Source organism: Narcine bancroftii, chromosome 7, assembly GCF_036971445.1.
Source record: "Narcine bancroftii isolate sNarBan1 chromosome 7, sNarBan1.hap1, whole genome shotgun sequence".
NCBI lineage: Eukaryota > Metazoa > Chordata > Chondrichthyes > Torpediniformes > Narcinidae > Narcine > Narcine bancroftii.
Window position 1 is genome coordinate 57,038,582 of NC_091475.1, and position 27,288 is coordinate 57,065,869.

At 39.3% G+C, this 27,288-nt stretch overlaps 2 protein-coding genes across 5 annotated transcripts in view; both read right to left on the reverse strand.

Annotated features, from left to right (window-relative positions):
• Positions 1-3,745, reverse strand: part of slc51a (solute carrier family 51 member A) — a 32,971-nt gene extending 29,226 nt beyond the window's left edge. The window contains exon 1 of the mRNA XM_069890193.1: positions 3,651-3,745. Coding sequence (XP_069746294.1) covers positions 3,651-3,726 — 76 coding nt within the window. The 5' untranslated portion in view covers positions 3,727-3,745. The remainder of the gene's footprint in view (positions 1-3,650) is intronic.
• A 7,747-nt stretch (positions 3,746-11,492) lies between these two features.
• The window catches only part of LOC138738958 (zinc finger X-chromosomal protein-like), a 52,965-nt gene continuing 37,169 nt past the window's right edge, over positions 11,493-27,288 (reverse strand). For 3 of the 4 annotated variants that reach the window (XM_069890194.1, XM_069890196.1, XM_069890195.1), the window contains exons 7-10: positions 24,745-24,786; positions 21,894-22,031; positions 20,990-21,130; positions 15,246-18,886 (exon numbers count right to left, since the gene is read on the reverse strand). In XM_069890194.1, the coding sequence (XP_069746295.1) occupies positions 17,697-18,886; positions 20,990-21,130; positions 21,894-22,031; positions 24,745-24,786 (1,511 nt within the window). In that variant the 3' untranslated portion in view covers positions 15,246-17,696. Of the gene's footprint in view, positions 12,832-15,245; positions 18,887-20,989; positions 21,131-21,893; positions 22,032-24,744; positions 24,787-27,288 lie in introns of those variants that run through there. The other variant, XM_069890197.1, reaches the window with a different exon arrangement.

The following is a 27,288-nucleotide window of genomic DNA, read 5'->3' on the forward strand; positions in this document are numbered from 1 at the left end:
GGGGAGGGGGGTAAATAAACATTTGTTACTTGAAATTTCTCCATTGATAACCATTTTCAATCTTTATTTTTCACTTTTATTTTTCTTCTGATTAAATACGAATCAGTGAATTTAAAAGTGTGTTGTACTGGATTGGTTGGTCATATTTTACATGCTAAAGCACCTTGTCTACCTGAAACACAACATATTGACAAGGAATTAGAACCGGGGTAAATTAATCTAATCCCTTGCTCCTGAATAATCAAAACTTTAATTTTCCAGCTGTAATTTATTTCCTCTCCCCAAAGTTGATTCAGTAATCATCTTCCATTCAGTCTCTTGAGTGATGCACAAATCTGGGTATTTAGTTGCAGAATTATTTCTACATTGGTTTATTTCTGAAACCCTGCAGAAACAAAGGAATTTTTGGCTTCCAGTTCCAAGTCAAGTCAGGTAGGGGCGAAATCCAAAATCTTATAACTGAATTCCCCAATGCAACTAATGTTTAATTTCTCTGGATTGGCAGCTTTGACCTTTAATTTTTCTCAAAATTTTTAAACAAATAAATGACAGCCATGAAGCTGTACCTTTTAAAAAACAAAGTGCAGGTAAGATTGGATGAAGGAAATACTGGTGTGAACCAAATGGGCAAAATCATCTCAGTTACTTTTTGCACGAGACAAAAATGATTGGCTATCACATGTAGAAATTATAATTATATATTTTTATTTCAATTAAATATTCATAGAGTTTTACACAACAGAAGGAGGCCTCACTAAAAGAGATTCTTTTAGCTCTATTATAAAATATATTCTTTATTCATTTAGTTAGCCATTTAAAAGAGAAAGATGCTCCAGTTTCTAAAAGGGTATTGAATATTCTGACAGCCATCTGTGTGAGAAAAAAAAATCCCAACCTACTCAATTGTATATAGTGATAATGGTTAAGGAACATAATTTGAGTATTATGCAAAAAACTCAGCCATCTAACCTCTGAAAATAAACGTCATGCTTCTGTGAAAACAATTTGATTGCCAATAAATACTGCTTTATTATTTTTTATCGGAAAATCTTCATGTTAAGCATTTCTAAGGAATAAGCTATACACCAAATATCATGAATATTTAATGCCAAGTGTATTTAGTTGAGTGAGGTTCTCTGATGAGGTTTGGGATTCCATTTGTAATCTGATTAATAAGACCTCCCTTTGTGCACGACATTACAGATTGCAATTTAAAATGGTCCATTGAGTGCATATGTCTAAAGTTAAATAATCTCATTTTTACTCTGATATAAATTTAAAATTGCTGAGGCTTTAATATTGCTGAAGCCAGCTCACCTCAATCCCACTGAGCCCGTGGTTGTAGCCCAGCCCAAGAAGCGAGGCCGCCCGGCGAAAAAGGACATTGGCGCCAGTTCTGTGGGGGGGGGGGGGGCTGTGTGGCAGCTCACCACTAGACAGGCGAACCGGCCCCACTTGTAAGCCACGCAGCAGGGCAGCCGACCAAAATGGCGCCGTCAGGGGTGTTCCCTTCCTGGGGGACCACGTGACACCCTGGTGACGTCAGTGCCCTCCAGCGCAGTTCTCAGCCAGGTCCGGGCTGGGAGTATAAGTACAGCCCAGCAGCCTGCAATAAACTAGTCTGCTCACTGAGCTCAACAGGTCTGGTTGTGTGTGTTATTGCAGGAGCAGTGTAGCTGCCGCTACAATTGCATAATAAACTATTTTACAGTGCAGTGCTATTGCCACCCCCTCGTTTTCCCATGAAAACCTTCCATTCTTTAAATAGATCCACAGTGTTCTTGGAACTAATCGAGATAGTTTTAAGTATGAACCAATTGTTTCTCAATGTAGAAAAATTAAATAGTCATAATTTCCCTTGTAATTGTTTGACAGTCTCTTAATGTTGTTGTTGCATTTGGAAACTAAGTGATTCTCTGAGATTTTATTCCCAAGTATTTATGGAAAAATATGAACATCCCATATTGTAACCACAAAACAATCACTCCACTCCAACCAGCTCATTCACTGAACAAAGTCTGTTGAAATCATACAAACAAGTCTGTTACTGTTCTTTTCTCTGTGAAATTAAATCGCGAATCCGCTTTTTTAAGCTCTAACCACGGGTAATATTTGTGACCCGTGCAACAAGGTCAACATGTGGCTGAACCATGTTTCATATCAGCTAAAGGAATGGGCACATCTGAGATTATCAGCTTAGTTCAGAAGTGTGAAGTTGTGGAAAAAGGCAGATTCAATCTGGACTGAAAGCAGGTAATAATGAAATATAATTGATTGGCTGTGAATGTTTGTTGATTATTTTCAAAACAACATCCACCATCTGTCATTCTTAATTTTTCTCTGCTCAGCTATTCCTCAGTGAAAGCTGCCAACCAGAGTTTTTCTTTTTTTTCAACTGGTTACTAGATATTTTGGGGAGACATTACAGAATCATTTTCCCCCAAAGACGTGATGGATATTTTCATCTTGTTCAATTTTAATTCACAATCCACCAGTTCAACATCACTTTAAAACAAAATAGGTGTAAAGACTGTGACTCTAAAGTGAAGCAGAGTAAAGGATAAAGCCTCACTTGGTTGTTGTGTTTGATCAACTTACACCAGTGGCTCTCAACCTTTTTCTTTTCACTCACATCCCACTTTAAATCATCCCTATGCCATCGGTGCTCAGTGATTAGTCAGGGATTGCTTCAGGGGGGATATGAGTGGGAAGGAAAGGTTGAGGATCATTGCTCTGGACCCAATTATGACTGAAATATTTTCCTTGAGAAAAATGGACATTCACCCATTTCCTTTGGAGTTATGAAACCAGGGCACATGATGAGTCAATGAGGTACAATTATAACAGTGGTTTTCAAACTTTTTCTTCCCACCCCCATCCCACCTGAAGCAATCCCTGACAAATCACAGAGCAGTGGTTCTCAACCTTTTTCTTTCCACTCACATCCCACTTTAAGTCATCCCCTATGCCATCCGTGATTTGTCAGAGATTGCTTCAGGTGGAACCTGGGTAGAAAGAAAAAAGTTTGAAAACCTCTGCTTTAATTGTACCTCATTGACTCGTTATGTGCCCGGTTTCAGAACTCAAGCAAAATAGTTCAGTAACAAGTGGGTCTTGAACAGTGATTCTCATCTAATCCCAGAGCAGTGACAGCATAGGGAGGAGAACCATTGAATTCCACTGGATCGAAACTTGGTACCAGTCGAGGCGGCATCACAGCTATTTGGCAGCATGAAATAAGTTATGAAACTGACAATACAAAGTTTGACCCTACACTTAGCAGAAATTAAGGGGTTGAAACAAAACCACTGAATACTTCGGAAAATTGCTAAATTGCCGACTGGATACGAGTGGACGCCGGTTCCCGGCCTGAAGTGAAAGTTCTGAATTTCATCTGGATCTCCTGCCCGGGAAAGGTGCCGCCGCTCATCCCTGCGGCAGCGACCGGAGCCGAGCACTGGCGGGAACGGGCTCCCGCTTCCAACCTGGGCTCCCGCCCCGGGCTCTCTCTCGCTCTGGCCACTTTCAACTCCTGCCAACCGATGCCCCCAGACGGCGACATCGGCCCCGCTCAAAGCCCTGCCGCCGCCGGTTGCCAGGACCGTTGAAAGATGGTGCGGGGCTCCATCCCCCTCGGCTTGCCGGCTTACCTTTTAAAATCACTGCGGCCTGAGGAGGGCTGGAGCCGCAATAAAACTCCATGCTCCGGTTCACAGCGTCGCTCATCTCTTCGGCAGGCAGACTGGAACTCGTCGAGCAAGCTCCGTGCCCCTGACTGCCGCTGCTCCGAGCTGGCTGGTTTGAGTCATACGTTGGTTCGTCAGCGTTCAAGGGAAGATAAGTATCGATGATCCCAAAAGTTGCAAAAGTGTGGATGATCCCAAAAGTTGCAAAAGTGTCGATGATTCCAAAAGTTGCAAAAGTGTCGATGATCCCAAAAGTTGCAAAAGTGTGGATGATCCCAAAAGTTGCAAAAGTGTGGATGATCCCAAAAGCTGCAAAAGTGTGGATGATCCCAAAAGCTGCAAAAGTGTGGATGATCCCAAAAGCTGCAAAAGTGTGGATGATCCCAAAAGTTGCAAAAGTGTGGATGACCCCAAAAGTTGCAAAAGTGTGGATGATCCCAAAAGTTGCAAAAGTGTGGATGATCCCAAAAGTTGCAAAAGTGTGGATGACCCCAAAAGTTGCAAAAGTGTGGATGACCCCAAAAGTTGCAAAAGTGTGGATGATCCCAAAAGTTGCAAAAGTGTGGCTGATCCCAAAAGTTGCAAAAGTGTGGCTGATCCCAAAAGTTGCAAAAGTGTGGCTGATCCCAAAAGTTGCAAAAGTGTGGCTGATCCCAAAAGTTGCAAAAGTGTGGCTGATCCCAAAAGTTGCAAAAGTGTGGCTGATCCCAAAAGTTGCAAAAGTGTGGCTGATCCCAAAAGTTGCAAAAGTGTGGCTGATCCCAAAAGTTGCAAAAGTGTCGATGATCCCAAAAGTTGCAAAAGTGTCGATGATCCCAAAAGTTGCAAAAGTGTCGATGATCCCAAAAGTTGCAAAAGTGTGGATGATCCCAAAAGTTGCAAAAGTGTGGATGACCCCAAAAGTTGCAAAAGTGTCGATGATCCCAAAAGTTGCAAAAGTGTGGATGACCCCAAAAGTTGCAAAAGTGTGGATGATCCCAAAAGTTGCAAAAGTGTCGCTGATCCCAAAAGTTGCAAAAGTGTCGCTGATCCCAAAAGTTGCAAAAGTGTCGATGATCCCAAAAGTTGCAAAAGTGTCGATGATCCCAAAAGTTGCAAAAGTGTGGCTGATCCCAAAAGTTGCAAAAGTGTGGCTGATCCCAAAAGTTGCAAAAGTGTCGATGATCCCAAAAGTTGCAAAAGTGTCGATGATCCCAAAAGTTGCAAAAGTGTCGATGATCCCAAAAGTTGCAAAAGTGTGGATGATCCCAAAAGTTGCAAAAGTGTGGATGACCCCAAAAGTTGCAAAAGTGTCGATGATCCCAAAAGTTGCAAAAGTGTCGATGACCCCAAAAGTTGCAAAAGTGTGGATGATCCCAAAAGTTGCAAAAGTGTCGCTGATCCCAAAAGTTGCAAAAGTGTCGCTGATCCCAAAAGTTGCAAAAGTGTCGATGATCCCAAAAGTTGCAAAAGTGTTGATGATCCCAAAACTTGCAATGCATTCAGAGATTTACATTCAAACCACACCTGATGCTGAAATGTCACTGCCGCTTGTTCCAGCAGTGACACCAGAAAGCATTTGCCCCAGACCCGACCAACTGCCTCCAAACTACCTCCAAACTACCATTCACTCAAACATTTCATTGCAACTCTCCTTTCTACTTGCAAAGTGGCCTTTCCTCCAAATAACTCGTTTCTGGCCCCAGAGTCCATCATCTGGATTGCCACTGAGGGCAGGTGAGATACAAACCAGAGGTTAAGGGTGCAATGGGAAAAGGGAAGTGGGAGCTTACCCACAGAGAGTGGTGGGAGTGGCTGAGAGGGTGATTGCGCTCTGTTTTAACATCCAAGAAGGATTTGGACAGGTACATGAATGGGAGATGAATGGACTGGGTGCAGGTCAGTGGGACTAGGCAGAAAAATGGTTTGGTTCAGACCAGAAGGGGTTTGTTTCCGTGCTATGTTTTTCTATTGTGAATCCACATTGCTTTGGAGAAAGCCAAGCTCAAATTGGAAGAGCAACATCTCATCTTCTGCTCGGGTAGTTTACAACCCAACAGCATCTTGAGCAAAATTTCCAGTAACTCACTTACATTCACCTTTCCACCATTTTCTTCTCCCTTATTGTATACTTCAGATGTTTTGTGCATTCTGGAAGGGTGAATTTTTATGAGCTGCCCGGGCAGTGCCAAGGCGGATGGGAAGAGAGGCTGCTCGGCGTTTAGATGATTGATGAAGTTTAAACAAAAATATTTTTAAAGGTCAGCACTGCGCCATTCAGAACAGCATTCCTACCTCGTGGACTCTGCATAAACTGCTGGGCGGTAAGAAGTAACAATGAGAAAATAGGCCCTGAGGGTTTACTCTTTCCAATGACAGGTCAAATGGGTTCACTCTGCATGGGTTGCTGGTCTCAGGATGATCTCCAGAGAGCTGCTCTGAAGCTAAGACAGCAGCATTTGTCCTTCGAGTGATTTTTTTTCCCAAACAAAAGTTGAAGTCAGAAAATAAACTCAACTGGGGGGGCAGATCTGTTACGCTATTTCTGGTTGTTTCTAATAACATAAATTATTCAAAGTATTACAATTGCTTTTTTTAGCCAATAATATTCTTGAGTTGGCTGCGGTCCACAAGTGCTGCAGAATGCTACATACATCTACTTGAGGAAGTTGTCTCAAGTAGTACAGCAGATAATCATTAACTTATCAGACAATTATTAACCTGATATTTACACAAACCTGATGTACAAGAGTAGAAACTCTAATGGGCACACAAAAAAGTCTGTGAATGCTGTGTTAATTGGAGGTTTGAGGCTTACTTCAGCAGTGGTTTCCACACGCCACCTAGGCTGCTGCCGAAATATTGAAGTGCATCATCCATCTTACCTGCAGGTAGTCAGCACTTTTAACTGGCGTTCATTCCTGATTGTATCCGTTTACTACCAGTGGCCTCAGCCGTGCCTGAGGAGATTCTGTGTCACCAAAGACTCTTGTAAACTTCTACAGGTGTACCATGGAGAACATTCTGGCTGGTTGCATCATTGTTCTGGTATGGAGGCCCCAACTTTCAGGACAAGAATAAACTCCAGAGGGTTGTTAACTTGGCCTGCGACATCACGGGCAGCAGACTTCACTCCACTGAGGACATCTCCATGAGGCGGCACCTTAAAAAAGTAGCCTCTATCCTCAAAGACCCCCACCACCCAGGCCATGCCCTCTTCGCTCTACTCTTCTTTCTTTGGCTTGGCTTCGCGGACGAAGATTTATAGAGGGGGTAAATGTCCACGTCAGCTGCAGGCTGACAAGTCCGATGCGGGACAGGCAGACACGGTTGCAGCGGTTGCAGGGGAAAATTGGTTGGTTGGGGTTGGGTGTTGGGTTTTTCCTCCTTTGTCTTTTGTCAGTGAGGTGGGCTCTGCGGTCTTCTTCAAAGGAGGTTGCTGCCCGCCGAACTGTGAGGCGCCAAGATGCACGGTTTGAGGCGATATCAGCCCACTGGCGGTGGTCAATGTGGCAGGCACCAAGAGATTTCTTTAGGCAGTCCTTGTACCTCTTCTTTGGTGCACCTCTGTCACGGTGGCCAGTGGAGAGCTCGCCATATAACACAATCTTGGGAAGGCGATGGTCCTCCATTCTGGAGACGTGACCCACCCAATGCAGCTGGATCTTCAGCAGTGTGGACTCGATGCTGTCGGCCTCTGCCATCTCGAGTACTTCAATGTTAGGGATGAAGGCGCTCCAATGAATGTTGAGGATGGAGCGGAGACAACACTGGTGGAAGCGTTCTAGGAGCCGTAGGTGATGCTGGTAGAGGACCCATGATTCGGAGCCGAACAGGAGTGTGGGTATGACAACGGCTCTGTATACGCTTATCTTTGTGAGGATTTTCAGTTGGTTGTTTTTCCAGACTCTTTTGTGTAGTCTTTCAAAGGCGCTATTTGCCTTGACGAGTCTGTTGTCTATCTCGTTGTTGATCCTTGCATCTGATGAAATGGTGCAGCCGAGATAGGTAAACTGGTTGACCGTTTTGAGTTTTATGTGCCCGATGGAGATGTGGGGGGGCTGGTAGTCATGGTGGGGAGCTGGCTGATGGAGGACCTCAGTTTTCTTCAGGCTGACTTCCAGGCCAAACATTTTGGCAGTTTCCGCAAAACAGGACGTCAAGCGCTGAAGAGCTGGCTCTGGATGGGCAACTAAAGCAGCATCGTCTGCAAAGAGTAGTTCACGGACAAGTTTCTGTTGTGTCTTGGTGTGAGCTTGCAGGCGCCTCAGATTGAAGAGACTGCCATCCGTGCGGTACCGGATATAAACAGTGTCTTCATTGTTGAGGTCTTTCATGGCTTGTTTCAGCATCATGCTGAAGAAGATTGAAAAGAGGGTTGGTGCGAGAACACAGCCTTGCTTCACGCCATTGTTAATGGAGAAGGGTTCAGAGAGCTCATCAGGAAAATAGTACAGGACCCTAAAGACGAGCACTCAGTGACACAATTTCAGCTTCTTCCCCGCTGCCATCAGATTTCTGAATAATCAATGAACCAAAGACACTGCCTTACTTTTCGTGCACTAGTATTCTTTATCTTTTATAGTAATGTTGTAAGATGGTTATAATAAAATGTTTGCACATGATGCTGCCACAAAACACCAAATTTCATGACTTGTTTGTGACAATAAATTCTGATTCTGATCATCTATCTGCCTGACCCCATCCCGTTCATTTGTCCAAAGCATCTCATGATCCTTTCATCAAATTCCCACTACAGGTGGTCCTCCACAATAACTGGGAATTACAGATAAGGATTCAAGAAGTAAAACACGTAAGTCTGCAGACATCATAGCTGAAATCAAATCACAAAGCTGGAGAAACTCAACAGGTCAAATAAGTGTCCTTTACATAGCAAAGGTAAAGATACATAACAGGGCTTGAGCCCTTCATCAAGGTATGGAAAAACATTGCAGGCATCCAAACAGAAATAGAGAGGGAAAGAGGTGGAGAGCTGAAGAAAAGAATCAATTCCAGCACCTTGAGATTCATTGTGATAGTACAGATCTATCACCAATGTATATAGTGTATATAGTTACTGTATCTAGACTGTACTTACAGCGATTGGCTGAGAGCTAAGCCACGCCTATTGTCTGGGCCTTAAAGGGTTGTGTCCCTAGCCAGGTCGGATCATTCCGGACTGGTCGGCCACCTGTGAAGAGCTCCGGTCTTTTGCTCATAAAAACCTTGGTTTGGATCAACAAGTCTTTGGTTCTTTCGACGAGCTCTACATTCATGCACTACAGCTGTAGAGTGTTGAAGGCCTTTTGCTGAGCCACTGAGATACCTTGGGTATTTTCCAAGGGTTCCAGAGGATTTGTTGGTCTTCCTTAATTCCTCCTATACTATTACGACGATCTAATGACTATGACTGCACTTCCAATCACCAAACGTCATTACTATTTTTAAATGTTTGCTGCCATAATCATGGATAATGATAACGTGTTTATTGTCATACAAATTGTATGGTATGCAGATGCACTGAAATTCTTTCAGGTACTTGTAAAACTTGATTGAATTAAAACATACAATAAATACATAAGCTACATTTTAGATATATATGTCTCAACAGTAATCCTTGCACAATAGAAAAATAATGCTGATAATCCTTTTGTGCTCCCAGAACAGACCCTCAAGGGGAGGTTCAAGAGCCTGATAGCTATTGGAAATAAACTGGTCTTCAGTCTTCTCCCTTCAGGTAGCATTGAGAAGAGGTTGTGACCAGGATGATGGCATCTTTTATGATGTTGGCTGCCTTCTGGGGGCAACGCTCTCCATAGACGTCTGCAGTGATCAGAGCCTGTCATGGACTGGGCGACATTTATTACCTTCTGCAATCCTGGGGATTTGAATTGCCAAACCAGTCTGTGATGTAACCAGACAGTTTACTTTTCACAGTACCTGTTTGGTATTCAATGACATGCCATATCTCCTCAGACTCCTTAGAAAATAGAGGTGTTAGTGCATTTTCTTCATGGTTGCCTTTGATCTTCTGAAATGTAGACTCCAAGGGACTTGGAAGTTCTGACCCTGTCCACCCGTGTCCCATTGATGGAGACAGGTGTGTGTCTGGTCTCGGCCTCTCGATCTCCATCCTGTATTCTGAAATCATTTCCAGTTATTCAGCCAACAATAGTGGTGTCAGCAGCAAATTTATGGATTGAGTAGAAGCTGAACTAGGTGATGCAGTTGTGGTGTACAGGGAATGGGATAGGAGACAAAGCAGGCAGTCTTTGTTGGTCAGCATGGAGGAAGTTATGTCACCAATCTGTACAGATTGGGGTCTGCCAGTAAGAAGGACAGAATTCCAGATCCTTTAGCTCAGTCATAGGTTTTGCAGGTATGATGATGTTGAATGCCAAGCAGGAGTCAATGAACAACAGCATGAGGTAGGTGTTTCTGTGGCGTTGGAGTTCAAATGCAGAGGGGAGGACCAGTGAGGTGGCTCCTGAGGTTGACCTGTTGTGACGATTGGTGAATAGAAGTGGGTCCAGGTCCTTGTTAATTCACTCCACTATCAACCTCTCAAAGCACATTAATACAGGAGATGTCAGTGCCACTCACTCAAAATGGGCTGAAAAATGGCAGATGGAATTTAATGCAGACAAGTGTGAGATGTTGCATTTTGAAAGGACAAACCAACGGACATATGCAGTAAATGGTAAGGCACTGAAGAGTGTGGTAGAACAGAGGGATCTGGGAATACAGATACATAGTTCTGTGGAAGTGGCATCACAGGTGGAGAGGGTTGTAAAGAGATATTTTGGCATACTTGCCTTCACAAATTAAAGTATTGAGTGTAGGAGTTGGGATGTATTGAGTGTAGGAGTTGGGATTTGGAGTATTATGTGCAGTTTTGGTCACCTAACTACAGGAAACAGATCAATAAGATTGCAAGAGTGCAGAGAAGATTTACTAGGATGTTGCCCGGACTTCAGGAACTGAGTTACAGGGAAAAGTTAAACAGGTTAGGACTTTATTCCCTGGAGCGTAGAAAGGTGAGGGAGATTTGATAGAGGTATTTAAAATTATGAGGTGGATAGACAGAGTAAATGTAGATGGGTAGGTGAGGTACAAACCAGAGGACATGGGTTAAGAGTGAAAGGGGGAAAGGTTTAGAGGGAAAATGAGAGGGAATTTCTTCACATAGAGAGTGGTGGGAGTGTGGAATAAGCTTCCAGCTGAAGTGAATGCGGACACAATTTTAACACAAGAATTTGGATAGGTACTTGGAGATATGGAGGGCTATCAACTGAGTGCAGGCCAGTGGGACAGTTTGGCACAGACTCGAAGGGCCAAAAGACCTGTTTCTGTATTGTAATGTTCTATGGTTCTTAACAGTCTTAGTTCAATGTTGCTGTCATTTCTTTATTAATGATGTTAATTTCTTCTTCAGTCTCTCGGGACCAATGTTTACTTTCACCAATTAAAAAAAATTTCTTGTCCATTGTTCAAAATATTACTAATTGTTTCTGTCCCTTGGCACCATATTCTGCTTATTTCTCTGTTGTATGAACTGTTTAATAATTCTTTGCTGAAATTTATCAGGATTACTTTTTTTTTGACAAGACAATAAACCTCTTACACTACTATCTTCTCTGATACCACAATTGGACTATTGACAAAATGTATATTTATTAATATTTATAAATTATTTCCTTATTGTTTGCCCTATCTTATCTAATAGCCATTCAATCCTTAAACTTTCCAAACTTGTTAAATTTTGATTTGCCCAGTTTATCTTATCTGCATCACTCATTTATAAAATTGTATTAAAAAAAATATCACTCTTTATTGCAGTAAATCAACTAAATCACATTTCATTACCTTCGACTGGGTACATAGCTGCCTTTGTCCTTCACACAATTGCTAAATGTATGAACAGGATATTTTATGATTACTTGTTCTGTGTTTTCCTGATTTATATTGTGCCCATCACTGTACATTCTTGATACAAGGCCAATAAACTGCTCCAATTGGTGTAATCTGCCTCCTCATTTTTGGCTCCACCTGATTGCTTCAAGATTATAATTGTTGGAGGTTTCAGTTTGTTCACTTTATCCAACTTTTATCAAAGTTTCCACATTTTCTGTCTCTTAATTAAAAGCAACTTTACAGGGATATTAGTTCTCAGACTGTCTGACTAAATCTTCTTACTGGCTACTTGATCAAGTATGTTTTCATTGCATTATTAATCCTTGTGTGCACAGCATTGAGCCAAACTATGTCCTATTTTTCTGCTTCATTAGTCATCAGTTCTCTTTTTGTCACGTCACATTCTTTTTCCGATCCACTCACTGCTCAATTTTTAAACATTTAACTTTTAATTTTTAACTATTTTCCAAATTTATCCCTCCTTGAATCCTTTCACCATTCCCACTACATTAGTTTCAAGCTCTATTGGCTGTGTTCCCCAACCTTGCCTTCAAAGTTCAAGGCAACTGTCTATTCCAGTGATATTTATTTACACAAAAGCAGTTCTAACATACTGGTGACTGCTTCTTCTTTCCTAGTACAGGTATACCCCACTTTTCAAAACTAGAGCGTTCCTATAAAACCTTTCGTAAGCTGAGATGGCGTAACACGAAGACCCATTCACTACTATTGAAGGTTATTTTTGTAAAGCGAAAATCCATTCAAAACCCATTCAGATCTTTTTGGAAAAGCAAACACAGGTTTCTTGGTTAAAGCAAATTTTTGTAGAGTATTCATAAAATGGGGTATACCTGTATTGCAATCCAAACAGCTAAGCATTGGAGCTCCATCTGGTTGCTACCACAAGCCACAGATCTCTTTTGATTTCAACAAAGCAGAATTCTAGTCCATCAACTCTGCAACTCATTGTACAATTAGAATTAGCTGTTTTAATTACTTTTACTTTGGCTTGGCTTCGCGGACGAAGATTTATGGAGGGGGGTAAAAGTCCACGTCAGCTGCAGGCTCGATTGTGGCTGACAAGTCCGATGCGGGACAGGCAGACACGGTTGCAGCGGTAAATTGGTTGGTTGGGGTTGGGTGTTGGGTTTTTCCTCCTTTGTCTCTGCATGTCAAACTGCATGAGTTTTTCAAGCTTTGTTGGGACCAAAGAAAACTGCCTCAGGACCTTCGTGATGCCATCATCATCACCCTGTACAAAAACAAAGGCGAGAAATCAGACTGCTCAAACTACAGGGGAATCACGCTGCTCTCCATTGCAGGCAAAATCTTCGCTAGGATTCTCCTAAATAGAATAATACCTAGTGTCGCCGAGAATATTCTCCCAGAATCACAGTGCGGCTTTCGCGCAAAGAGAGGAACTACTGACATGGCCTTTGCCCTCAGACAGCTCCAAGAAAAGTGCAGAGAACAAAACAAAGGACTCTACATCACCTTTGTTGACCTCACCAAAGCCTTCGACACCGTGAGCAGGAAAGCTGTTTTAATACTTGTGAGCTAAATACCAATTCCAATTTAGGGAATTATACTACATAAAAACATTGTCACAGCCATTACAACTATGGAGTCGGGTATAGACTATGGCATTGCTTCCTTTTCATGGCAGCTGCAAAAAAATAATAATTTGGCATGTTATTTGATATCAGGATTTTCCCAGTCATTGCAAAGCCAGTGAAGCAGTTTTAGTGGAGAAGCATAGCAGGCAATTTACATAGAGCAAGATTGCACACATGAGAAGACAGCAACCAATTATCTACTTTATTGAGACAAATATTGACCAGAATACCCAGTGATCTCCCAACTTTTTCTTTAAATAATGGCATAGGATCCCATATTTCTTGGGGGGGGGGTGGGGTGACAAGACTTTAGCTTAACATCTCACTTGATAAAGAATACTGCAGGACCCGGTCCTTAGTACAAGCACAAAATCAAGCCTTTTGCCGAAGTGTCCAGAACAGGAACAGCAGAGGTTGCTGCTACTCTTGCCAGGGCTGAGAATTGAATTGATTCTGTATTCTCTTCAAAACCTATATTTAGAAAATCTTAATCACATTCTCAAATGAAGGAAATAAAATTAAAGCACAGATCAGACTTTCACACTGCAATGTGGTGTTCAAAATAAAAAGAGGTAAAATGTAAATTTGGACAAAATGATACATGGCAATTACACCAAGGATATTAGCTTGCAGGAAGGGAATGCTCAAATCCATTCAAAGGTTATACACGGAAGTAGTTTTCCTGGAAAGATCCTCCAATACCACTAAATAAAATTGTTTTGCCAATGACCATAAAGAGATAAATTTATTTTAATGCGGAGGAACAGTGTGGGAATTACAATGAATAATAAATAAATTTTTTTTAAAATTTGCAGATTTTAATGTATCACTGTTCATTCCATCATTATTCAAATTTGCTTTTGTCCTGTACTTCTGCATTATCACCTTAATCCCAGCGAACAAGTACAAATATAACACAAAACTATTTTCATTCTCCTGGATAATGTCGTGTTGGGAAGATTATCAGGTTTGGTGGGTTCACAGAGAAACAAGTATGGACAGAAGTGTTACCATCACACGTAACTTTAATTAACACGGGGGAGAATGTTAAAAGGTACTCGATTACTATTTCACTAAAACGATATGGACATTCACCTCAGACCTAAGTTGGACACCAATAATAGTGAACCTATACTCAACACACTTGAGTATACACACTCCCAGTTCCCTAACCATTGTGGCTCTCTGCAAGTGCTGATCTATTGCAATACTATGGTTCAGCTTCAGTGTAGTGCACACCTTACCTGCGACACTTCCAGCAATGTCCACAGTAGCAACCTGGCGTGGAGCAGTGTCCGGGGCTTGGACTACGAGACAGAAAGAATGTACTGTGTGTTGGTGTTATATACAGTGCTAATCTGTCTGTACTGCCAGCCAATGATCACCCTAGGTTATTTAATTTTAGCCAACAGCAAGGTGTGCATTTATAGGTGGTCGGAGTCCAACCTTGATTGACAGGTGATGTGACTTCCGAACAAGTTTCAGACTGGGAGGACCCGCAATACACAAACAGGCAACGAGTCCACATTTCTTCCACACACAAATGTCCTATTTCATATATCAAGAACACTGCTTAAACAGCCTGCGAATGTTCTATTTTTATTTTGTCAGGAATGAAAGTATGTACTATCATCCTGGTCCAAGATTTGAAGGCCCTGATGACAGCTGGGTTTAGTTTGGAACAATTCTGTAGATGATCCAACTTTTAACAGTTGCACACAATGTTAGAGAGGCAATGAACCTCACCATCACCTCATCCCTACAAAGATTGGTTTGATTTAGCTTTTTCATAGTGGTCAGTGGATCTATGAATAGGTTTTGATGTTCCAGAAAATTCTTCGTTCTAGAAGAACTGAAATCCAAATTATGAAGAGGAGAATGCTATAAAAAGTATAAATATTTAAAACTGTAATAACCCAAATGAAAAATTTAGCAAAAATAGTACTTGCCACTATATCAATGGTTACGCTAAAAAATACACATTCATTATGAACAGTGAACAAAATTACTACCAATATTTAAAAAAAAACAATAGGGGAAATTCAGTAAGTAATGCAAAAGGGAAAAAAATGAATTTTATTTTGTTCATAGATTATATGAAGTACACTGTTTAACAATGACACAAAATGTTTTATTTACAGATTCAGGGACAGAACTTTCTTTTCAGCTCAGCTTTTTAATCAATTTATATTTTATCCCAGAAAAAAAAATTGTCTGCACCCAAAAAATTCCTTCAGCTGCCCTTCAAAATGTGTCAAATCTATTAAACAATTCAATTAGCTTATATCCCCAATCCAAGTCTGTACAATAAACAATCATTAACATTAAAACAGAAGGTTCTCAATTTTTTTTTCCTTTTACTCTCCAAAAGTAACACTTCCCTGAAAGTCTGACCAACAGATGATGATGGCGTATAACACAGCCTCCTCCCGCTGAACTGAACAAGGGGTACAGAAACTCAATCAATGGTAAAATATTTGTTGTCAGTGCACACTTTAGCAGTTTTCTTAAGCTCCCAATGTCAGAGAAAAGATTTAATGTCAGATATATTTCTGATGAGATTTTTTTTAAACCAACCTACAGTTGATTTATGGTCCTAATAAAGAATTACAAAGCAATAGAAGAGATTGGAGCACATCTGCAATATCAGCTTCATGTTAATTTAAAAAATCCTGATACTCAAAAATAATAAGTATTTGCTGTCAGATTTAATTCTGTTCAAATTCTGGTGTTTTGAACATATTCAAATGAAACAACTGTTTCTATTGGTGCATTATTTAAGTAAAAGATTGGAGGGATGAATTACTTATAATCTGTGATTTAATGCTTCTTCGCACCAAAGCATTTTAAAATGATTTCAACAAATGTGTGGCTTAAAAACATTTACTATTAGGATGGAAAAACTTTAAAACAAATGATGCTTTTGAATAATTCATGTTGTGGTTAATCACTATGCTGTACAATTAATTGGTACATTTAGCTTCCTATTTTCATTCAATGGTGTCCAATGCCTTGACAGGATGTAGATGATTTAGTTTGCAAGTTATACAGAATATTTTTCCTTCCAATTGATTTAAAAAAAAAATTGCATGCTATTTTAGTTGTTCATGTATATAAAGCCAGCTTGTTATATTCTGAAACTTACCAGATGTTGTACCCCAGTTTGAAGTTCAATCACTTTATAAAATATACAAATCTGAAACTTAGGAATGGTGATGCAATTATCTATTCACCCTAACCTTTCCATTTAATCCTGTTTTGCAAGGAAACATGTGAAGATGCTTCAGAAGTCACTCCACAGATTAGTACTTTAAAAGTTGCACCTCTCCTTTTGAATTTGTGTTGTAAAGATTTAATCAGACAGAAAATACTGAGCTCCATTACTGACTTCAACTCTAACTCCCAGTGTGTCTAGTTTGAGGTACATCATGTTAAGCAGGATACTGCTCACCTCGGAGGTATTTAAAAAAAAATGTTGGAGCTTATGGAGACATCCGGTGTTTAACTTGGTAACTGAAGATTAAGCTGCAGTGAACTACAGAAAGCAATGGACCTTTTTTTTAAAAAACATATAGTGCTATTTGTTTTATTTATACAAGATACAGACATTGGCAAAATATAATTTTGGAAAAAAATGTGTACACTTGTAAAAACATGGATAATGTCATTCTTTTTTTTACATAATATCTGGAAAAGTAAATTAGCTAGGAAAATTCTGACACCACAATGCATTGCTAGGCCACACAATACAGAGGAATGAAGCACATGTGGAATACAAATCAACTGGAGTAAGGCAGAGGAAGCCTATAGGCTCAATATTATGTCATTGAAGATTTTTTTTTCTTTTTAAAACATGTAGTTGTAATAAAAATTGAAATGCAAATAAAGACAGAAAACATACTATTACCATAATGCATTGCAGCTTTAGAAGCATATTGGAAAAATATAACAATAGTTCAAACAAAAGGAAATTTCATAATACAGAAAAATTTGCTGAAAGTGTGTTCAGCCAGTAGGCAAGCAAGCACAAAACTGTAGCACTCCAACAAAACCAAGCAATAAGACAAAGCAATAAATGGCCACATTTGCCTCCAATAGTTAACATGAAGTTAAAGCGTTCTTGAATACAATAGCTAATCTTGGGTCCGGTAATTATAACGGCAGAGACCGTGAACTGCAGCTGACTGATTGCAACGAGCTTGTTACTTTCATGTCTTAAAAGAGCTGACACCATTTTGCAAAAAAAATGTCCATTTAATGGATTTTGAAGTCAAAGGACACAATTTATCAGCTTAGACTAAAGCTCCAAACCTTGAGACAATACAATGAAGAGAGAAAGAGAGAGAGAGAGAGGGGGGGGGGGAGGGAGAGAAGTTAGTTCAGTCGTCAACCATGAACTTGTGTCCACGTCCTTAACAATGAAAGGGCACAAATATTCCTTGTTTTTGGAACAACGAATGTAATAGAAGCAGACGATTTCTAAAGTGAAAGCAGTTCATGATCATCCCTCCATTAAAACAGCATCTTTGTGATGCCGAGAGATATGCTGGTTCTTTTCTGAAGGTCTTCGGAAGCCCTTTTTGCAGTAATCGCAGCGATGGGGATAATCCTTTGTGTGAATGGAAATAACATGCCGTTTAAAGCCAGAAGCATCGGTCGTGCTATACTCACAGTACTCACACTGATAAACCTTTTTGCCACTGTGGGTCTTCATGTGCTTCTTCAGCTCAACCTGTTGATGAAAGCCCTTTTTGCAGCGTTTACATCTGAATGGCAGGTCCTTGGTGTGGACTGAAAGAATATGTCGGCTAAGAACAAAGGGGTCTGCAATTTTAAAGTCACAGTGCCTACACTGGTGCAGTTTTTTACCCTTGTGAGTGGACATGTGTTTCTTGAGCTCTGAAGGTCGATGAAAACCCTTGTCACACACCTCACACTTGTGAGGATAGTCCTTGGTATGGACCGATATTATATGGCGCTTCAGATCACTGGAGTTGGAACTCCGATGATCGCAATGTGTACATTGGTAGGTTTTGTGTCCCTGATGAATGGCTGCGTGCTTCTGTAATTCTTTGGCATCTGTGAATGTCATCAAACAGTGCTCACACTTGAATGGTAGATCCTTACTGTGCTTGGTCTTCATGTGGGTTTTGAGGTTTGAGGTGTCTGCTGACTTATAGTCGCAGTACTGGCACTGGTAGGGTTTCTCCCCAGTGTGGGTTCGCATGTGCTTCCTCAATTCAGATGGATGGCGAAAACCCTTTCCACACTCCACGCATATGTGAGGGAAATTCTTGCTGTGCACAGCCAAGAGGTGGCGGTTCAGAAGCCCCTGCTCTGCAGTCTCATAATCACAAAATTTGCACTTGTGCATCTTTGAGGCTCCCTTTTCCCGGTGAACCAACTTGTGGGAAACCAGAGCTCCTGGGTGAGTAAACCTCTTGCCACATTCATCACACTCATAGGTCTTCTCCACTTTGTTCATCAGCATGTGGGTTTCCAGATGATTGTGTAAACTGGTTTTCTTGTTAGTCGTGTAATCACAGTCTGTACACTGATATTTCTTCTTGGTCATCTGTTCGGGATGATTCTTCATATGCCTCTTCAGAAAGCCTCTGGACTTGAACTTTTTCCCACAGATCATACATGGATAAACAGTTATAGGATGTCCATCAGGCCCAATGATAACCGCTGCACAGAATCAGAAAAAGGTCAGTCATGAACAATGAATCATTTCAAAAGTAAATCAGGCAAACTTCTTCAGGGTCGTTCAAGCTTAAAACTAGCAACAAAAATTGGAGAAGCATCACTATATACAAGATTTTCATCAATATTCTATTAATTTTAAATTTTGGGGCATAACTATTTTGTGTAAATGTTGAAGTCTTTAAGCAAAACCCTTCCACTGCAATTTCAAAATTTCCCCAAGTCTCATAAATCAAATTATACCAGCATCTCAGAATAAAGTCTCAATTTTCCCATCCAGTCCTGAATGCCAAAAGAATAATTTGAGTAGGTGAAAATGCTGGACAATGATGGGGGTTGGAGGAGTGAAGGAAAAGGAGAAATGTAATTCTGAAAACTGTTCATTATTGTCACCCAGTCGGGATGCTAAAATTTTGGCTCAGGAGGAAATGCAGAGAGGAGAAAAATAACAATGCATTTTTGACAGAAATTTGAGGCCTGGAAACAAATGCCAACACATTGAAATAGATGCAAGTTCGTAAAATAGTTCCAGGTTTCTGAACACATTCTCACCATTTTGGCTGCCAAGGTATCGACCCTTTGCTAACTCACTTACATATAAAAGCAGGAGATTAGTTTAGAAATGATTGCCTGTCACCTCTCCTGGACTCTGCCATCTAGAGTGAACTCACCAAACAGAGTAAAACCAACGATATCAAATGCACCTGACAGTCCTATTTGCCAACAGACAAATATTTGCTGCACTGAGTTTCTGCAGGCTCTCTTCAGAGCAAATAATCAGGTTTAATTGGTTTGCTTTGAAGGCCAGATACTTTCAGAAAAGTGTGGCAGGAGAGGCATTTCAATAGACCACAGAATGGCAAATAAATAAAGTTTACACAGTACTGTTTTGCTTTGAATGATTCTGCACCCTGAGAAATTAAGATAGATTACATCTTGAATGTGCAGATTTCTGAAGAAACATATTGAAGATTAAAAATTAGCATGGGATAGAAGTTTCAGTTTGTGATAAGCACATGACAAATTCCTGTCCATATCATTAAAGGTGGCATCAAGAGAATATCTGAATCACAATGATTCTTTTCCTCCCCAAGTAAAATTACTAAGTATCCCCAAACAGCTCCCTCAAATCGAACTGCAATGGAAGAAGAAATTAATTGTTCTGTCAGTGAGCAAGAGAAGTAAAAACACAACATAATAGTTAAAATGGTTGATTCAAAATGAAATAGCTTCAATGACCCCCAGAGCACACATCCCTCCAAGTTCAGAAACTTTTCTGCGTTAGGAGTCGCAGATCAATAGTCAAATAAAGAACTATGAAAAGAGAACAAATAACTGGAGTAAGATTCTCACAGGATCCAATGTTATTTTTTGCTGGGAGATGTTAGACAAATTAAACCTAAATTAAAATTGAATATGTATCAAGTAATATTTGTTCAAATTGGTTCGGCAATAGCTAGAAAATGTATTGCTATAACTTGGAAGTCAGATATTGATTTTGGATTGGACAGATGGCATGTAGAAGTTTGGAGTTGTAGTCCACTTGAGAAAATTACTTGTAATTTAAGAGATAAATATAATTTTTTTTGTGAAATATGGAGCCTATATTTACAAACTGTTAATATTAAAATTTAAACAAATCTCGAGCATACCCTTTCTCTCTTATGGATCTCTATGAATACACATATATGTTTAAAAGTATTGGAAAGTGAAGTACTCCTGTTGTTGTTTTCTTGTCCCTTTTCTTTTTCTCTTTTTAAAAAAAATTGTAGGGGTTGGGGATTTAGAAGATGTTTTTTTTTTCTTTTGTATTTTTTACTTTTTTAATATAAAATATCACATATTTGGATTGTTTGAAATATTTTGATGTTTGTTAAGTGGTTTTTTTATTAAATAAAATATATAAAAAAAGAACTATGAAAAGATTACATTTACCACTTAGATGAGAAAGAGATGTTATTTGCTGCCATATGCAGGAAAAGTGCTGGAGTTCACTGTTTGAATGGACCAGTTATTGCAAAGAATGGCAAAACATTTCTTTCTGAGCCTGCAATGACAGAGCAATAAAAAACAAGGAAAATCCAGTACCTGTCTGATATTGTCTACTTTCAAGTCTCTTCCTTTTCCTTGACTTTGGTTTTACCAGCCTGGTCAGCTCAGCTGTTCCATCTGCCTGTATGAGGTGGCTGCCAGTTTCATTCTTGTTCTCTACAGGATCCGAACTGTTACCTGAGATGATAATAATAAGCAGTTTCTTGCATCCATTTTATTTGGAAATTCGAGATCAAATTTTATATACTCCTACCTCTAAAAATCACTCTTCTCAATTCATCAATTTAGGTAATACCAGTTGCAAATGACATGAAACCAAAACATTATGCATTACCAATAATTTGATAATAAAACACGCAAAATGGGCACATTGATATGGGTGCGGAATATATTTTTTGCTACTTTATCTGATCCAAATTCCTTGGAGGCAGTCTTCAATACAAAATAAAAACCAAGTTTGTGTTTCTGTTGCATATCAACGAAGACCCTGACTCACTGGTCTGTTACTATGAGCCTAGAAAACTAATGAGCTACAAAAAACTTTTGTGAGCATTGATATCAGTGCACAAACTTTTGATCTGATCTTTGTTGGCAAAATAAAAATGGAATGAGCTTTTCACTCATTTAAATTGTTCTTTCCTTTTCAAGATTAACTCTCACATTTACATTTGTGGCCCAAATGGTGTTTTTTTTTAATGCGATGACATAATATCCTGAAGCTCTATGGTTATATTCTTCTCTAATTCGAGAGTATAACTGTTTGTGCAATGGTCCTTAGTTTGTTGTTTAACTGCTCTGCAACAAATTTCCACAAACTTATGACATTAACTAGTCAGCACAAGAGTTCAAATACTAGTTACAAATTTTCTTTCTCCAATTCGAAGTAGTGTTTGATCCCCAAACTTAATTGGTAGTTGTCCAAAATATTAAACACACTTACCATATGCAGTTGCCCAAGCTACAGGAACAAATGTTTGGCCAATATCTGTGTCTTCCACCTGTTGCTCATGGCCCACTGTTGCTTCATCTTCACCAACTATGACTTCCATATAAACTTCATCTGCAATGTCAGCACAGTCTGGGAACACAGGCATGATCAAATATCTCTTAATTCCTTCAAATGAGATGATCTTACTAATTTCTCTTTCAATTTTTAGAGAAGCATGAAGCACTTGAAACCACACAAATATTATGCAGATGAACATATTTCTATGAGTTATGAAATTACTAATTATTTGGATAATTAGAATTCACTGAAACTGGAATTTTAACCCTATCCATTGTACTATTCCAAACTTTCTGAATGTATCAGGAACACCACTTTATTTTCCAGCCCAATAAACAACAAGTCAAGACGACAGGCAGTCCCCGGGTTAAAAACTAGTTCCGTTACCTAGGTCTGTCTTTAACTCAAATTTATATTCAAGTTGGAACAAGTACAAACGGCCTTTATTTAGCATCAGTTATTCAAATGTTTATCTATTTTAGTATCTATTTTACCTTTCTATGCATGTAAAACACATAAGAAACACTTCCAAATACATCGCAACACCTTAAACATAATAATACAGTGCATAAGTGGATGATGTAGGAGAAGATGATGGAGAGATGGCTACAGTTGGAGAGGATGGACCTGGACCTGGAGAGTCAGGGTTGAATTTTTGCCACGTGAAACCTGGAGATGGAATCAGCTGCAAAGAAGCATCTGTTCATTTCTAGCTGCCTTTAACTCAAGGAGGCAGTAAAGAGTCACCAAACTGTTGGTTCACGAGACACTTGTCCACCTGACAAATATGCGTCCCAAGCAAGTTCAGTGCTATGGAAAACTGCAATGTTCAAAGCATTATTACAATGCACTTTAATGTAATACATTCTAATCCTATAAAATGGATATATAAAACTTATCTTTAAGGGCAACAGATCTTTATGGCAATAAGTGAACATCATTTATATAAGAAAAAAAACAAGATACCCTTCAATGTAAGGCAGCGTGCTGCGGGATAGTGCAGGGAGCCCGATCACGGCAGGGACAGCAATAATTTTCAGTGCAGCCACATAACTCTCTCTATTCCACAGTTCAACACTTTTATTTCAAATATTTTAAACTAGAGTCTTGCAAAGTATTATGAGGTGCTTTAAATATCAACAACAATAAAATGTTAACGTTGCAAATTAAAAACTGCGGGTCAAAAAGTACAGCGTACTCTCTTGTGATGCTGACTCAACCATACTTGATCCAGAAGCTGACAGCATTCTACTTCTGACCAGCTTGTTGGTTCGTAGTACGAGTTGTTTGTAAATCAGACAGTTTTAACCCGGGGACTGCCTGTACTCTACTCTATTATCGAGAGCACAAAATTAAAGTCTCTGAAGATAAAAAGGATAATTGTACAGGGGCTGAATTCGTACGGAACATAAAAGATGTTTTGCTTGTTGTTGACCATCAGTTCATAGCAGCCCCTGAACATGACTTCTCATTCTCAACAGGCAGAATATGTTGTTGCTCCAATATTCACTAGGTTACACTTTCAGCAGCAGGTTTCTCTGATCACCTGAACAATAACAACCAGTACAGGATGCTGTCGAGTCCTAAACAAACATCAGTGTTCAATATCACTGGATAACTATCCTGACCATCCTGATCCAGCACAGTAAAAGGCCTTTGGGCCCTAGACTGCCCCGCTCAAATACATCCACTTAACCTATTAACCGCATATGTCTTTGGAGTGTGAGAGGAAACTGGACTACCTGGAGGAGACCCACATGATCTTGGGGTGAATGTACAAATTCCTTACAGACAACAGTGGATTTGAACCTGGGACATTGGTGCTGTAACAGGGCTGTGCTAAACGCTACACTAACCATGTCATACATTCACACAAAAAAAAAAAGAATCGTAGTGGCTCACGAGTACAACTGCTTTTTCAGGACAACATATGGTACTTTGTCATCCAAAAGCCAACAATAAATCATTTGGTATTTATCATGCACACCAAAACTATGTAATTTATGTTACAACACCATGTCTGGAGCAAGTGAAAGGTTACTAAGTTGAATGAATTTAAAATAAAATACATTTTCACACTTGGTGAAACCTGAAGTAGCTTGATAAGCCGAAGGATGCAGTTAGTAGTGTCAGCCTGCTGGCACTAATTAATTTCATTTTTCCTTCAAATTTTCATAGGTCGCAAGATAATCCTCTTGTTCAAACCATTAATACCTCCCAGATAAACAGCTTTTCCAGTGTATGTATTTCCTGTGTTTTGGGGTGGTTATAAACATGCAAAATCTACAGGGAGTATTGTTTAGGATCACGGCTTGGCTTCAGTTAGGAAAGGGGCTGTCTACATCTGCTCCAGGCTTGCTGGTGGCTGACGAGGCCAATGCGGGACAGACGTGCCCTGGCTGCAGTGGCTGCAAAGGGGAATTCTGTTCCGGGTTGGATGCTGCTGTGTCACGGTTCTTCCTCCATCCCCTTTTGTCCTCCAGGCCAGTCCTGCGTGCATTCTCGAAGGAGGAGACAGACTGGTGAATGGTGTGTCATGAGGCTGCATGATCGGATGCTAGAGCAGACCACTGGCAATGGCCAATGTGACAGGCATCAAGGGATTTCTTCAGGGAGTCCTTGTACCTCTTTTTCGGATGGAGATATAAGGACTTGGAGTTTTAGGATAGGATTAGGCAAAACTTCAATTCAAGGCTCAATAATTTGGTTAATGCACACAATTCCTGAGCTGTACCCATTTAAACATTTCATTAAATATAGGATAAATAAAATGAGAGGTGCTTACTTGCTTGAAGGTAGCAGTTCTCCTCATGTTGTGGTGTGTTCACTGAAACATAAGCAAATTTAATTTATCATTCACTTTTTTTTTACTTTGCACTAATTTATTTATTTTTAAATTTAATTTATAGCAATATTTGTGCAAAACCATGAATTTTGTGACACTTTTTAAAATTTTTTTTATTTTTCACACTATAAACCACATTGATCAAGATACATACATTTTCCCTCTTGTTTATCATTCACTTGAGTGAAGAACAAGATTTAACTTTAAAAATTATGAAATGCTTTCCCCCAAGTTTAATCATTAAATTAGATTACTAAACGAGCAATCCAGTCATTGAAAGCTGAATTCATGGGGGGGGGCGTGGCAAGATGGCGTAGGGAGCGGACGTGCATTCCCGGTCTCCCCCAGGCAGTTATATAAATACCTGTTTTAAGAATATTTATTTTCTGTTAAAAGTCTTTGTTTTGTTTATCAATTGTTTTTAGTTTAAAATGGCAACAAAGATTAAGGAAAATAGAGTTCAAATACAGAACAAAACTACACTCTCCGACTTTGGAAGAAACTCGGCCTACTTGCCCAGACAGAACCACGGAGTCAAGGCTGGAATTTTCTTAAGAACGGAGCGCATTAATTGGACTGTCGGATAAGCTGGCCTTGGACACCCCTCTGAAAGATGTTTAAAATGGCAACAAAGATTAAGGAAAATATAGTTCAAATACAGAACAAAACTACACTCTCCGACTTTGGAAGAAACTCGGCCTACTTGCCCAGACAGAACCACGGAGTCAAGGCTGGAATTTTCTTAAGAACGGAGCTCATTAATTGGACTGTCGGATAAGCTGGTCTTGGACACCCCTCTGAAAGATGGTGATGAATATTGATTTGAAATGTTTTATGAAGATAAATTGCAGTAATTGGCATTGGTTGCCCGTGAGTTTTAAAAATCCAGATAATATTAAAGTTTATTAGTGATTTTTTTTGGATGGAATATCGGAAGGATGAATTTATTATCTATAAATACAGAACAAAATTACATTCTTTGACTTTGGAAGAAATTTGACCTATTTGCCCAGACAGAGCCGGAGTTGCTGCTGGAATTTTCTCAAGAACAGAACTTATTAAAGTTGATTTCGGACTCCTTTTTGAAAGATGACGACGAATGTTGATTTGAAATATTTGAAATATTTTCTGAAGATAAACATATATATGGAACTCCTTGACCTGCAATAAGGTTTATCAGTGATTTTTTTTTGGATGGAATATTGGAAGAGTGAATTTATTATCTGTGAGTAGGCATACATTGCAAACAGATTTCAATAGTTTTGAAAAGGTTTTTTTTAAACTAAACAACAAGATCAGTTTAATATTGAGAAAATTGGAAAAAACGGAAACTTTATTATTAAATTTGGAAATTCAGTAGAAAGAAACTATGAACAAGATTGATGATTTATAAAATTAAAGTCGAAGGAGCAATGTCCAAGAAGAGTTAAAAATTTTGAATAAGTTTTTCTTGAAAATAAACAATAATTTCAACTTAACATTGAGAAGATTGACAAAGTGGAAAATTTGGTATTAAATTGGGAAACACAGAAGAAAGAACTTATGGAATAACATTGATGTTTTAGAAGATCAAGACCGAAGGAATTATGTTTAAGAAAATTTTAAAAGATTTGAAAAAAACTTTTTTTGAAAGTAAGCTACAAATTCAACTTGAGACTGAGAAGAATGGAAGATTCGGTGTTGAACTGGGATGTTCAGAGGTGTTTTAATTTAGTGGATGAAATTCAGGAAGACTTGAAAAAAAAAATTAAAAAAAAACTTTTATTGATTGTAAACAATGTTTAACTCAGTGTTGGGAGGGTAGAAAGGGTGCAAAATTTAATATCAAGTTTGGATTATCAAAAAAAAGAGTTTATGAATAAGATTGGTTAAATTGATGGACCGGGGTTTTATGGATATAAGAAATGATGATTTTTCGGTTTATACGTGTATTTTGTCTGCCTGGGGGGGGGGGGGGAGGGAGTGGTACTTCTGCTCCCGAAAGTCATATGCCACTTGTGGTTTATACCACACCCATTTGGGTTTTTGGGAATTAACCACCACAAGGTGGTTTCCTAAGGGGTTAGGGGAGGTGGGGGGGGTGAAAATTAGAAAATTATTTAGTATCTATTATGTAATATTATACTAAGTCAATTTGAAATGAATATATGGAGATACTATAAATAAATTTCGAAAAAAAAAAGAAAGCTGAATTCATACTACTGCCAGGAATGAAACTGATTCAATAAATCCAGCAATTCCATTCTCAAAAAAAAACTGTCGACTGGTAAGGTACAATATCATCTCATAAAGTCCCAATTGACCATTTACTCTTAAAAACAGTCGCCCATGAAAGCCTACATTCTCAGGCTAATTTAATAGGCTAACAAATTATGTCTGTACCACCCTTATTCAAAAAACAATTATTTTTTTGAACGAATGTTTTGATTAATAGTTTGACTTTTGCAGGGAAATGGCATCGTAAATGTCAACATTTTTTGATAA